At 35.1% G+C, this 14,557-nt stretch overlaps 1 protein-coding gene across 7 annotated transcripts in view; it reads left to right on the top strand.

The window, feature by feature from the left end:
- Positions 1 to 14,557, top strand: part of GPATCH2 (G-patch domain containing 2) — a 108,762-nt gene that overhangs the window by 44,757 nt on the left and 49,448 nt on the right. For 2 of the 7 annotated variants that reach the window (XM_063303586.1, XM_063303574.1), the window contains exon 6: positions 4,574 to 5,496. The exons of 4 other annotated variants lie outside the window; for them this stretch is intronic. In XM_063303586.1, coding sequence (XP_063159656.1) covers positions 4,574 to 4,612 — 39 coding nt within the window. In that variant the 3' untranslated portion in view covers positions 4,613 to 5,496. Of the gene's footprint in view, positions 1 to 4,573; positions 5,497 to 14,557 lie in introns of those variants that run through there. One more of the 7 variants, XR_010067937.1, reaches the window with a different exon arrangement.

Below are 14,557 nucleotides of genomic sequence, written 5' to 3'. Positions count from 1 at the left end.
TTTCTGCTAGTTTTATCTTCCCAATTAAGTTCCTTGGCTATATATTTTTTTTCCTGTACTAAAGATTAAAACTTTTATTATGCATTTTTATTTTCTATTTATCGGTCATTTTTTTCTAATGTCAATAGATATACATATGTATATTGCTACTTACATATGTATAAAAATATTTTTCTCTGCAGAGGTGTGAAAGGAAAATATTTAACTATTCCTACTAACTGATATATTCTGGAGCTGTAACTAGAAATTTCTAATGATACTCATTTCATGTTTGCTAATCCATTGTTTAGCAACCACAGATCAACAAAGCCACACACTTTCTGATCATCCTTTCCTTGATTACCTTCTTTGTTCAGTTATTTCATTCTGTGTCTAAAACAGAATTTAATGTTGGTTTATGAATCAAATCCTTAAGCCAAACTGGGATTTAAGATTCTGATTTAAATGGTCATAACAACTAACAGTGGTTTAATTAAGGAAGTTATAAGTACTGGGGAGAGAAAAAGAACAGGGAAAGGCCAAGTAGAAAGTTCAATGCCGTTGTTCATGCCAGGGTATTAAACTAATTAAGCAAGTGAGGAATAGAACATTCCAACAAGAAAAGCATCTGGTTGAATGAAGAATGAAGTTATTTAAGTGTGAGGAAGTTAGCACTGGATAACATTTTATTACTTGCTTCTCTATTTCTTTTTGAAAGGGTTAACTCTTTCACCAATGTTTGATTCTGCAGTTTAGCCTTTATAGTAACTACTAATCCATGTAGACTTTATCATGTAGACATTCAAACATGAATCCATAGAGTAGATGGATATAAATAGTAATTAAAAAGCCATGAAATCTATATTAATCATTGTAATTTTTTTAAAATGTTCTGCCCAAGGAAGAAGAAAAAATAATTGCAACACACAAGATTGAGGAAAGACAGAATTATAATTAATATTGTTTTAATACAAAAAGAAACAAAATTATTGACAAAAGTTAAGGTTCCATCCTTTGGAAGCCTATATATGGTAATTGCTTATTTTTATATACTAGCTAATGCAGTGTGATTTCCCAATAGAAAAAGAACTTGCCCATAACTGAAATCATTAGCAATGTTTCCCATCCTGGGGTTAAATGAGCCAGATATGTTAGCCAAATACATTTCATGCGTATGATCATGAAAATGTAGCTCTTAATTTCTTCTGCCCTTCAAGATGTAACATACTATAATAAACAATGAAAACTTCAGCCTCAGATTCTCCTTCCTTTCCTTCTCTTCTGCTGGGACAGTTATGAAGAGTTTGAAAACATTTGCTTCTATTTTAATGTAAACACAGAACTAAATGCACTGTAGTTGTTCACTGAAAGAATCTTCCTAAATTATGGCTTATATGTAAATTTCTTGCAGTCATTGTTATATTTGTGGTGATACTCTGTGTGGTATAGTGCTGAAGGGCAGTACACATATCTGAGGCAGTACTGTCTTGCGGGGGTGGGGGGGAATGAGTAAAGCAGTGTTGTGCCATTGTGGTGCATTACTTTTGTACATGCATCATGATGTTGCCTGCATATACCAAAGGGGCAGAATTTGTAGTACAGTATGACAGTATGACACTGCTTTCATAATTCTAATGAAAGCAGCAAACATCTACAGACCCTCTTGGTCTGAGGTAAGCTACAACTTACTTTTGGTTTTTGGAGCATTGTTTAACATTCTCTCTAGACACAACCAATAATTTCACTGCTCCCTGTGTGCTGTGGCCCAGGCTTCTACAAGATAGTAGGAAGAGAACCAGAATAGGCAGGAGACATTGATGCTTAAAATAGGTTTCTCATATGGTTGCTATTTTACCTAAACCTGTAGTACTCTTTTTTTTAAGCCTAAATATTTAGCACAGGGCTGAATTATAGAGCATGTACAATTATGATTTTTTTGCCTTCTGTCTGAGTTGAAAGAACCAATTGCTCTTTCAGGCTAAACAAAACTTTCCTAATAATAATTTTAATCTAGATGCAAACAAATTAAGGAGCATGTGTATTGCCAACATCTTTACATAAGATTGTCTCTCTTCATATTGGGAATAAATATCCTGCATGGGTTTCTGTTCATCACAGTATTGCAGTCCATGTTCTGCAATAGAAACTGCCCTCACCACTATTAAGTTCGTGTCTCCCAAACACCCTTCAATACAATTGAAAGAAATCACTTGAATATTTATAAAGTTTAATTATTTAAAATTACTCAGAATCCCTAACAGCATTAGGTAATTATTGGTGAACTATGTTACCAAATTAACAGCATAATATTCTGTTGGTACACCCCAGTAGAGTGTAGTTCTTTATTCATTCAGTTAGATATATATTTTCTTCTGTTGTCATACTATATAAATACCTATTCTTTTCAAGGATATTTTGAAGTTCATAATATTATACTGGATGTGAAACATTCTTTTACCATCTCAGGCAGGTTTTTTTAAAAAAAATATGCAGCAAAGCATGGCAACGTAGCTAGTTGTATACTCAGTCATCTGTTTAATCCTTATCCCCTTCACATTGTCAATACCCATCTAATTCCACTTTAACAACAGTAATTGGCTGATGGAGTAGCAGATATAGATTTGTTTTCCTGATGACTCCTTGACTTTTTTCCTCTGGTAATACTAATAGAATTCCAAATCCTTATTGGTGTGATCATGTCATGAGTAGGTCAACAGTCATGTCAAGGTCCTATTGGAAACTTCATAGCCGACATCTTAATTTAGACTTAGCAATTGCCCCCCACCTCCATGTGCATTTGTAAGCAATTCTTTCAAGTCTCTCAGTCATTCCATTATAATAGAATTCATTTAATTCAAAAGGAATTACTTCATGATGTGAATGTATTTGGATCACTGCAGTTCAATAAAAATAAATCTAGGAACATCCGTTCTGAATGCTTGTTACCTTACAGCCTGAATGGTAGAATTATTTATTTACATATTTGTTGGCTGTATAAATTGTCTTTGTTATACAGTTTTTTTATTATTTTTATCCCGCCTTTATTATTTTTATAAATAACTCAAGGTGGCGAACATACCAAATGCTTCTTCCTTCTCCTATTTTCCCCACAACAGCAACCCTGTGAGGTGAGTTGGGCTGAGGGAGTGACTGGCCCAAGGTCACCCAGCCAGCTTTCGTGCCTAAGGTGGGACTAGAACTCACAGCCTCCTGGTTTCTATATACAATTTTAAACCAAGGGGGAGGGTGGGTCTGACTGTACCTGGTAGAGTAACCACTGTTTATCACATGACATAAAATTGTCAGTGATCCCTTGACATCTGCTCATAAACCATTGCCAATCAGTTCAAAAATCTATCTTTTGAGATTTCTGGTCTAGATACTTTGATCCACCAGGCACTTCTGTCCTAATTGCTTGTTCAAAATCAGCAATTGCAGTCATTGTTTACTCAAAAAATAGGTCCTATTGATTTTACTGAGATTTTCTTGCAAATAAGAATGCTTTCAATTGAAATGCTTACACTTTACATTATTTACATTGTCACTGAGTAGAGTTTTTTTTCAATCCACTTGTAACTGTAGATTCAGCATTAATTTTGATAGAACATCAGTGGACCCATGAAAAACTTCATCCCTATTTTCAGTAAACCAAATGTTTGCTCTAGGCATGAGCATAAGAAAAACCATTCTATATAAGACCAAAGATCTATGCAAGATTTATGCAGCATTGGAAATAGCAGGAAATGTCTTACCAGGATTGAACCTACATTGAAAAGGGGAATGTTGCAGGTCCTCCCTCCTCATGGGGTACGTTGGATGTGGATCAGGTAACAGACCTTCTCAGTGGTGGCTCCCACTTTATGAAATATTCTCTCCCTGGAAGTTCAGATGTCCCTGATCTTGCTGGCACTTCATAAACAATGAAAGCAGTTTTGTTCCAGTACATGTTTGTATGTGATTAGTTTACTGTAAGGGTGTCTGTGATTTTAATAATGATTTTTGATATAATTTTATTTATTTTTATTCAATTTTCATGTTTGTTTCTTGCCCAGAGCCCATCAAGATTGAGGCAGCTTATAAATATTGTAAAATAAATAAAAATAAAAAGTTGAACATTCCTGACAAAATAACTGGATGCCTATAGTTCTATTAAAAAGTATTTGTCACCTTTCAGATTTTCTGAACATTTGTATGTCTTTGGTGCTGAAAGTTATCAGAGATTAATGTAGGTCATACTAATATATAGAGAGAGAGTCTGAGAGAACAAATGTCATCAACATTTGGCGCTTGTTTCATTTATTCTGTAAACAAAGTCATCCAATATGCAGTGTGTCAGTGTTAAAAATATTGTGTAACTGGTTGTATTTACCAATACTTGCAGTAACTGCAACTGTTCACTTCCTGTAATTGATGATCAGATTCTCAGAATGCTGGTCTACTCCATGTCAAACTACTTTAGTAACATCTGAGGGTTTTCTAGCATGAACTGCTTGTTGCAGATCTTGATGCAAAACTTCTGTGGGGTTTCGGTCTGGAATTTTACTTAGCCATTCCAAAACATTGAATTTGTTCTTCTTCATCCATTCTCTTGTAGACTTGCTTGTATGATTGGGATCATTGTCTTGCTGCATGATCCACTTGTACTTCAGCTTCAGCTGACGGACAGATGGCCCGATACTCTCCTCTAGAATTCTCTGACACAAAGCAGAATTCATGCTTCCTTCAGTGATGTCAACTTATCCAGGTCCTGAGGCAGCAAATCATCCCCAAACCATGACAATATCATCTTCACACTTGACAAGTTGGTATGAGGCTCAAATTGTAGAATGCAGTCTTTCATTTCTGCCAGACACAAAAGTCCCAGACTTTTTGACTCATTGTTCCATAAAACTTTCCTCCAGGAATCTGGAGAATCAAATGTGAGATGATTATCAGTGTTATTCTTAGTAATGGCTTCCACCTTGCTGATCTCTCATGAATCTCATTCAGTTTCTGACAGTGGAGTCAGAAACACTGATTATAACTAAGGCAAGTGAGGTCTGGATGTTGTTCTGGAGTCCTTTCTGATGCTCTGAGTGATTTTATGCTGCACTCCTGAAATGATTTTTATAAGATGGCTACATTTGGGAAGATTCACTATTCCCTGAAATTTTCTCCATTTCAAGACGAGTCTCTTAACCATGGATTGGTGGAGCCCTGGAGCTTTAGAAATGTTTATGTAACCTTTTCCAGACTGATAGGCATTAATGAGTTTTTAAAGATCTTCAGAAATTTAATCTGAATTAAATTTAATTTCTAGACAAGATTTCTAGAACTTTGTGGTGAAAACATTGTGTACAGGAGAATCTTGTGAGATTTATATAAGATAGGACTTGCACAAATCAGCCCGTATTGCTAAATGAAGAACTCTGGCCCTAGTTATCAATTTAATTGAATTAATTGAAGGGCATATTTTTTTCATACTGGCACATTGCAAGTCAGATTATTGTCTCTGAAATAAATGAAATAAGCACTAAACTTTGGAGTTATTTTTCAATCACTCAATATCAGCAACACCCACATTAAGCTTTGGTAACATTCATTGACAAAGATATGCAATAAGCAAGAGAATACCTTTCACAGAATTGTATGAAAAGATGATAAGTATGGCATAGAACCCTCCACCTGTGTTCTCAGCAACTGCTCTTCAGAGGTTTATTGCCTCTGATACTGGAGATAATATGTTGCCATCATAATTAATAGGCATTTGTAGTGCTGTTCTCTGGTCTTTCCTTTTGAAGATATCAAAGTTGGTAGCTATCACTACGTGTTATGGAAACAAATTTCATCATTCAGCAATTTGCTGTGGTTCTGAAACTCCCACCATTCAACTTGATTTGATACTGGAGTTCTGTTATTAGATAGAAGAGGTCTTTGGTACTAGAAAATAAGCCTAGTTACAATAGAAGAGTTTGGGCACTAATTTATAGTGCTTACTCCTTCCTAAAGGGGCAGTTATAATTAGTGGTGATAGGGATGGAGAGATTGAGCTGTAAGCTCATGCTCCATTGTATGATGCTTCAGGGCCCAACATTCCCTGTTCCTATTAATATCTACATGAAGCCATTGGGAAAGGACACCTAGGGTCAGGTATAATTAGAATGCAAATAATACTCAACTTTATATCTCCATTCCTGGGCTGAACAGGTGATAGCAAAGTGCTGTTGTGGTGCCTGGAGGCTATTAGAGCCTGGACAGGGGGAAAAAAAGGCTTAGACTCAACCCCTACAAGACAAGAATGGCTTTGGGTCCAGAAGTCATCAGATTCCAAGGAGATTCCATGTGATTCTGATTGCCTTCTATCCTAGTTTGTAGGAAGATAAAACTTGGCTGTTCTAGTACACCTTGGGAATTTTAATGTTCTTTCCTCTGGCTTTGGAGTACTTGTTTAGTGCTATTTATATTCCCAGTATTTGTATATGTAGAGATACTTTGATTTTTGTATTGCGGTTTTGTTATTTTTTAAACCTGATTTACATTGGATATGAATGCCACTCAGAATCAGCAGCAATTGGAATGGATATATGCCAAATAGATAGATAGACAGACAGACAGTCTGTATTGAACCTGTTATCTGTAATTAGAGGCACAGACTAACTATTCTATAGAACTCTGTTTGTTGAGGCCATCTCATGTCCCAACTCTGCACACAATTTCATCTTTCAGAGCTTTCATCTAAAGCTGTACCATACGCACACAAATGATTTTCCACTGGCTTTAGAAACTCAATCCTGTTACTGGAGCATGTTTTTTCATTAATTTTTTCCATGAACTTGAATGTTCTCATTGGAAGGAGTGCATGCTGGTCAATTCACTACCATCCTACAATCCCTTTTCTGATGTGTCATTGCCAACTGAGGTCTCAGGTCTCATGTATGTATGTAGTTGTTGCCCCAGTATGCATTATTTTATACTTGCTTTCTTCACATTCCATTTGCCAGTGTTCATTCCTCGATTCTGAGAGAGAGAGACAGTGGTGCTATTTGCAGTACCTTTATTTTAATCACCCTAAATAATTGGTGATTGTTGGGATATTTCACTGCTCATCCCTAATTCAGATTCATTTATGCATCTATTAAAAAGCACTGGTCCCATTAGAGAAAGTTGAGGAATCCTACTGTTTACCTTCCTCCATTGAATGTTTTATCAGAACTGTTAATTTATTTCTACTCTCTGTTTTCTGTTGTTTACCAATTACTGATGTAATAATGAAGACTGACTTACAATACTGATTTATAAAAGCACTTGTCTTGTGCCATGTTGGTTAGCTTTGCTTTGGAGTCCTTGGTGAGGGACTTTGTTTTGAAAGCCCAAGCAACTTCCATTCTATCCACATTGCACAGACAAGACTTACTGCAAAAATTATTATATCTTATTTTAGCAATTTCGTTTTTCTATATGTTTGATATATGATAATGCTTTCTACCATTTTACTGGGAACAAATGTTACTTCAACTATAATTTTCTAAAGCATCTTTAGAACTTAAAAAAATGTTATCAATTACAGTATACAGGGTGATCTTTGGTACATGATGTATACTAATTAAATCAGCAGATCAACAGATTATTGGAAGTGTTTAAAAACAGGTTTTAGCCACTTGTTCTCACAGTTTTACTATGTATGTGCACATGCACACAGACATATATCTAGTACAAATTTGAGAATACAAGATATATATATAATTTTATTTATTTATTTATTTATCAAACTTCTATCACCGCCCATCTCCCCCAAAAAGGGGGACTCTGGGTGGTTTACAATAAAATTGACAATTAAAACCATATGACACATAAATTACAATACAAACAACCAATATAAATAGAAAATAAAAGAGATATAAAATCCAAGTAGCAATAAAATCTCATTCAGTAGGGAGGGCTGTACGGCGCCAGCCACCCCCAGGAAGAACTATTGCCCTTCCCATCCCAGGCGATGCGGCAGAACCAGGTCTTCAAATTCTTCCAGAAGGCCGGGAGTGAAGGGTTATATTATATATTATATATAATTGTATTAAAGAAATTTTAACAAGATAAAAACCATACAGATATTGAAAAGGAATAGAGTAGATAAAGAAAAATAGTGCATAGTGAGAAGAGAAAAAGAGAAAGAAATAGAAATAGAAAAGATTGTAAGAAAGCAGCTTCTGATCTTCTGGATAGCAGTTATAAATACGAGTATGTGATTTTCAACTGGCTTTAAAAACTTGTTAAGGAATGAATTTTGCTTGTCATTTTCTTAAGCCTTTATTATACATTTTCCTGTTTTCTAAATGTCAGGCCAGTAATAATGTTTAATCACACTTTGTTGTATTATAGTTAACAGCCTTAATAGTTTGGTAGCAAAAGGACATCTATCAGTTTTGACATGGAGAATTAATTATGAAGTAAAAGACAGATTTTTGCTCAGGCTAGAATTAGCCCAGCAGTTCAAAATATAAGCAGTCACCTTGGATTCGCATAACAGAAAGTGACACCCTTTTTGACTATAGGGTAAATAGATCTTGTACAGTTGAGTTAGATAGACCAACTGTCTTTTGCATTTGCTCTTTTATTTAATTAATCTGAGAAATAGTTGTTTTTCTTTGACATTGTCTCAAAGTTCATATGTGTTAAATAATGCGAGAAATAACAAGGTTAATTTTTTTCTAAACTAAAGAGGGTCAGATGGGTATCAGAGGTTATTTGAAGTAGGAAAAAGGTGACATTTAAATGTAGAAATTTTCAACAGGTTCTCTAATACTTTTAGTTCTTTTAATTTGTGTTTGCACGAACTATTATAGAATGCTTGGTCTGCATTTTTTTATACTGCTGTTTTCCAAGTGACCATAATTATGTGAAGGTTGCTAATGTGACTAGGCTTGTACCGAAGACCTATTTCTATAGTTCATATTGGTTAATACAGAGGTGTCCTATGTTAGTGGGCTGAGGGTATGGATAAGGCATCTCTGAGCGCTGCCCCAAAAACTCCGGAAAAAAAAATCCTCCAATATGGAATAGGCAGTTGGGCAGTGGTTAGAAAGGTTGCTAATTCCTCCGTTCTGTGTTCTTCTCCTTCTTCCTTTCAAATCATATGACCTAGAGCAGAGCTAAATGAAATGGCTGTTGCGATAATCAGGTCCCCTCTGTCTATTGCTATGATATCAAAGTGTGAGCAAAACCAGATTATGTTTTCCCAATTTATATCTTGCTGGCTACAACTGGGATGAGTTGGATTTTTTGAAATGCTTTATTACAACTACAGTCAAACTGTCCCTTACCATCATTTAGCAGGATACATCATTCTTTCTACTATATTAACCACCATTGTGGGATTACATGCACTTTCATGCTAACCAGGACTCTGTTCGTAATCAGAATTTGAAACTTAAAGTGCGCTTTCCAAAATGATGTTAGAGAAACCTGCTTATAGTAGTAGTACTTGTAAATTTAAATCATAGAGGCAACTACGTAAAGAGAAGCATGCAGAGTGAATGAGTTTTATGAGACTGTCCAAATGTGTGAACTGCTTTCACTCAGCACCGAATCTGAACTAATACTGCCCTGTAGCAATAAACTTTTTGGTTTTGTTAGTTTTATTTGCAATTTAATTAGGATATGCCTACTTTCATTAATAATGAAATTACAATTTCATTTCAATGAAATGAACGAAAAGTGAAACAAGTCTGGTATTGATTAAATTCAAAAGGACTGGTTCTATTATTACTGGCTGTAAACTATACTGCAAAGGTTTCAGTTAAAGTTGCAAAAAAAAAACATTTTAAAAATCAGATTTATAGTGACATGTTCACAGTTACTGGGATAAAGATATGGTGATTTAGTGATGTAATGTTGAAGTCAAAATAAAGTATTTTGCTGTGCTGAATAAAACTAATGGAAACATTCACTGAAGTAAGACAAATGGTGTTAAATGAGAAAACACACCATGAATTGCAAATGGAGCTGAGTTAATTTGTTGCTACAGTAGTGTTGCCCTACTGTTAAATGAAGACTGTGTAATTATCTTGCTGGCAGAGATAATGTCAAAACCTCATTTCTCCTTACATGCCTCGTTTTTACATGAGGGCTAATTGAGCTGCAAGGTGACAACTGATTATATATGGCTATCATTGGGGTCCTCTTGCTCAATTTGCAAATAATGTTATCTTTCTTAAGAGATTGCTTTTATATCACTCATCAAATTAGAGGTAGTAAACTTTGGTACTCTTTTTAGTATGTGCCCTGTAATCAGCAATATGTTATCCTGAAAGATGCAAACCCCACCACCACCATCGCCACCACCACTTGTCTTTAATTATATATTTAAGATTTGTCCACTTCTGCATTTTCTTTTGAGTATTAATAAGCAAGCTAATAATGGCACCTTTATAGTATTGATAACTGTCAACTATTTTGAGCTATTTTTGTGTTTAGTTAAATCACTGAGATTTCAGGTGAGGTAATATACATTGCCTTTTGAAATTAAAAATTCTTCTTGTTTTTCATGCAAGATGCTTGAGAAACTTTTAATATGTTTCAACAGGTTTTCCAAAGCTTTTTTCAATTGTTCTGGCCTCCATGCTTATAAGTAACAGATTTGCTTTTAGTTTAAATGGGAATTCTGGAAGACAATCTTTGGTGCTGATTATATGCACAAGAGAATATACCATATTGACTGTGGTTTCCTCACCCATTTACCAGTTAATCAGTTAGTAAATAATTATTGCAATGGTAGAAAATTATTTTTGTTCATGTTCCATCTTTTCTCCAAGGCAGCGTATAGAGATCTACCTTCAATTTATCTTTATATAAAAATGTTGAGAAGTAGATTGGATTCAAAGCTATGAATTTCCATGGCCTGGAATAAACTTGAATCTGGATTGCCCCAGTCCTACTTCAGCACCTTAATCCATACACCATGCTGTGTTTCCTCTTCTATTCTTCTTCTCTCACTTAGATTGAAAGACATTTCCTTAAAGTATAACCTTTTTGTAATCATTAATATACATAAAAAGATGATGTCTTCCGTGAATGTTTGGCAGCTAAAGAATCTGATTTTATACCTGAGTGCAATCAGCAGTTGTTTGATCAGTAGAAAGGATTATCAGGGGAAGGGAAACCCAGTTTAGATTTTACTATCCTCTGGAAGGTGTTCATTCTTGAATTATTTGCATTTTTATTATTTTTATTTATTGCCATGCTTTGAACAAATAGGAACAAAAGGATCTACTGGTGTATGTGCTTGTTTCCAACTCATAGTGTTGCAAAAACCTCATTATTTGATTTGACATCATAGCAAATCTCTGGAAATAATATATTTTCTTTTTTACCAATTTCTCCCTTTGGTGCAAGGGGCACCAACTTCAGTGGCTCATGCATACTGTTTCAATTGTGAAATAAAAACTATTATCTTTTTCATGCTTGGAGTTAATTTCTTTGTAGTTAGTTGGGATTGTTTCTGACCAATTAGCTGAAAACTAGTTGGACAAGTGCCATTCTTCTGCAGTTTCTTTACTTGCTCTTAATCTTTTCTTTAACATATATTTGTGTCAGGATTAAATGAAATGTTCATATTTTATATGATGTGTTCAGAGGCTAGAATTCATATGTATGTATGTTGTGTTTCATGTCACCATAAGCTTCATTATCTCTCCCTCTTTTATCTGAAAGAAGGAATTCAGAAGGTTCTTGAAAACAATCATTACAATTAACCAAATTTGTTGATCTGGAAAAAAAAAGAAACAAATCTTGTATTACTATAAAGAGAGAAAAGGGAATGGAGGAGTTTTCTAGCCTAAGATTGTGTGGCTTGTTCTTATATATGCACATTGCAATAACTATGGGTAAGCAGTTTTTTGGCAAAGACAAACTGTCTTTACCATTATTTTTGGATGCTCAAGGCCATATTGAGATGAAATTATGATGTAATGACTTCATAGAAATGGGCAGATGTGTTTTTCTGGTGTTTTTGTGTTTTTGTTTTTTGCTTTGTTTTGTGCCTTGGAGTCAGTGTTGACTCCTAGCAACTATCTGGACTAGTCCTGCAGTTTTCTTGGCAAGGTTTTTTGGAAGTGGTTTGCCATTGCCTGCTTCCTAGGGCTGAGAGAGAGTGACTGGCCCAAGGTCACCCAGCTGGCTTCATGCCTAAGGCAGGACTAGAACTTATGGTCTCCCAGTTTCTAGATTGATCCCTTAACCACTACAAACTGGCTCTTTTTTCTCTGGGTAGGTTCAGTTTTATTGGGATTTCTAGTCTTTTTTTATTTTAAACATATCTTGTTTGTTCTTTCTTTCTCTCTTACATGTATATTAGAGCTTCCTGGGAGTTTTTCAATGAAATCTTTGCTAAAAGTATCTTATGTTAAATTATCTTCGGCTTTCTTTGAAGGTGGACAGCAATAGAAAAACTTTATGGATCAAATGCATAGGTATCAATATGCATTTCTGGAAGACCTTTTCAGATTTTAATGATGTTCAGGAGTCATCTTTTCAGCTATGATTTTGTTTTCTTATTTTTTCAAGGTAGTGGCTATCCTATGTCCAGTGTTAAACCTTTTTCTATCTCATTTTTGTAGCCTGTCATTCGTAAATCCATTTTCAGTGCAGTCTTGATCTTGTCAGGTAGACTTGTTCTTCTTCCATAACATATTTTAGATACAATCTCTCCATAGAGGCAGATGTCTCTGTTGACACTTTTAAAATTAACTTCTGAGTTCATTATTCAAAAATATCCTTCAGTATGTCCAATGTTAGAATATTTTGCTTCATTCGTAATTGTAAGTCAAGTTTATGTGTTTTTCTCCTTTAATTGTAATCTTTAGTTCCCTCTAGTGTCCAATTTATAAAATCTTTAAGTTTTTTTTTTAATTCAAAACAAAAGCGTTTTCCCACAGAAACGATTCTTTATAATTCATTCCAAAATCTTATTTCAAATTTATTTGGACGCTTAGTCCATTTATAACTTTTTAAAGTCAGTGTTTTAATCACCCTTTTGCAATTTACTCAAAAAAATTTATGTTCTTAAACTTGTAGTTAAAACTTTATTTCACTAAGGATTAAAGGTAACTCAGCCAGTGCTGTCAAATTTGTCAATCCAAAGGTTTCTAATAGCTGAAAAGCAGTTAACAAGCAATTTCTGAAAGTGATTAGAAAAGGAAGTATGCAAACTTAGTGTCCTTTCAAAGGCGCCAACCACAATTTGAGCAAGATGGCTATTCCCTTGTCCCCTAGAGCTCTAAATCCACTTGTTGTTGTTAGTTGCCATTGAGTCGTTTACGACTCATGGCGACCCTACGTATAACAGAACGAAATGCTGTTCGGCCTTGTGCCGTATGTCTTGACTGTTCCGATGTTTGCATCCATTGTTGCGGTAATTGTATCAATCTATCTCATTGAAGTTCTTCCTCTTTTCCACTGGCCCTCAACTTTAAGGAACTGTCCTAACAGTCAGGAAACCATGCTGAAACAAGGAATAGGTCTCTAGTTTTTTATTACTGCTACATTAGACAGAAAATCCTAACAAACTGAAGAAGCATGGGAAAAACCCAGACAGATAAACCCCAAAAGTCAAGGCGGGTCTGATCTGTGTCTCTTTGAATGGCTGCTTAACTCCTCAGTACTACACATGCGTTTTCCCCCCTGGATAGGGGCCCCCTCCTGCTCACCATCAGTACTCATGACAGGAACAACTCTATGGAGCACTTGTGGGCTATCTCAAGTCCACATGGAAAAAATGGCTCAGAGTCCAACCATTTTAAGCTCTTGGGTTTCATCTAACTCCAGTGGGGGAGGTGAGGTGGGGATTTAGACAAACCATTTAGCTGGCTTAAGTTTTATCTATCTACCTACCTACCTACCTACCTACCTACCTACCTACCTACCTACCTACCTATCTATCTATCTATCTATCTATCTATCTATCTATCTATCAAATTTATCACCGCCCATCTCCCAGAAGGGACTCTGGGTGGTTTACAATTAAAAAAAAAAGTTTTGGTTGGTTTTAGAAATCAAGTGAAGGAGTTGATGGAACAATATAGACATTTCTCTGTTTTTACTTCCACTTTGCCAGGCTATATCCAACAGAGTGACACAATAATGTGGAATTGTTCTCCCCATGAATTTCTAGCTTTGATTCTAAGAAGAAAAATACCTAGTTTATATTTGCTATGGATGCTTTTGACTCTAATGCATCATACTATCACTTTTTTTTTCAAGGATCTCTGATGACTTATTTTAATCCAGTATTCTATTTACTGGTTTCTTCTTTCCATTTAATTTGTGAAAAATACAGATGAGTGTATCTTAGAATGTGCATGTGATGACTTCCTCACAATTTGGGTAACATTTGGCTAATCTCATAGTGGAAGAAAAGTTGTATGTCAAAGGATGTAATTTTCAGCAGATTAAAAATGCACATCACTCATTTCAGAAACTGTTAAACTGTTTATTTCTGTAGTATACTCTAGTAGATGTAATGCTTTGTGTTGAAAACATTATTATAACCTGCATTTATGTCTATTCAGGATAGAATAGAATATTCTATTTCAGATGTATTTTCCAC

Source organism: Candoia aspera, chromosome 1 (genome assembly GCF_035149785.1).
Source record: "Candoia aspera isolate rCanAsp1 chromosome 1, rCanAsp1.hap2, whole genome shotgun sequence".
Classification (NCBI taxonomy): domain Eukaryota; kingdom Metazoa; phylum Chordata; class Lepidosauria; order Squamata; family Boidae; genus Candoia; species Candoia aspera.
This window is presented reverse-complemented; position numbering and strand designations above follow the sequence as displayed.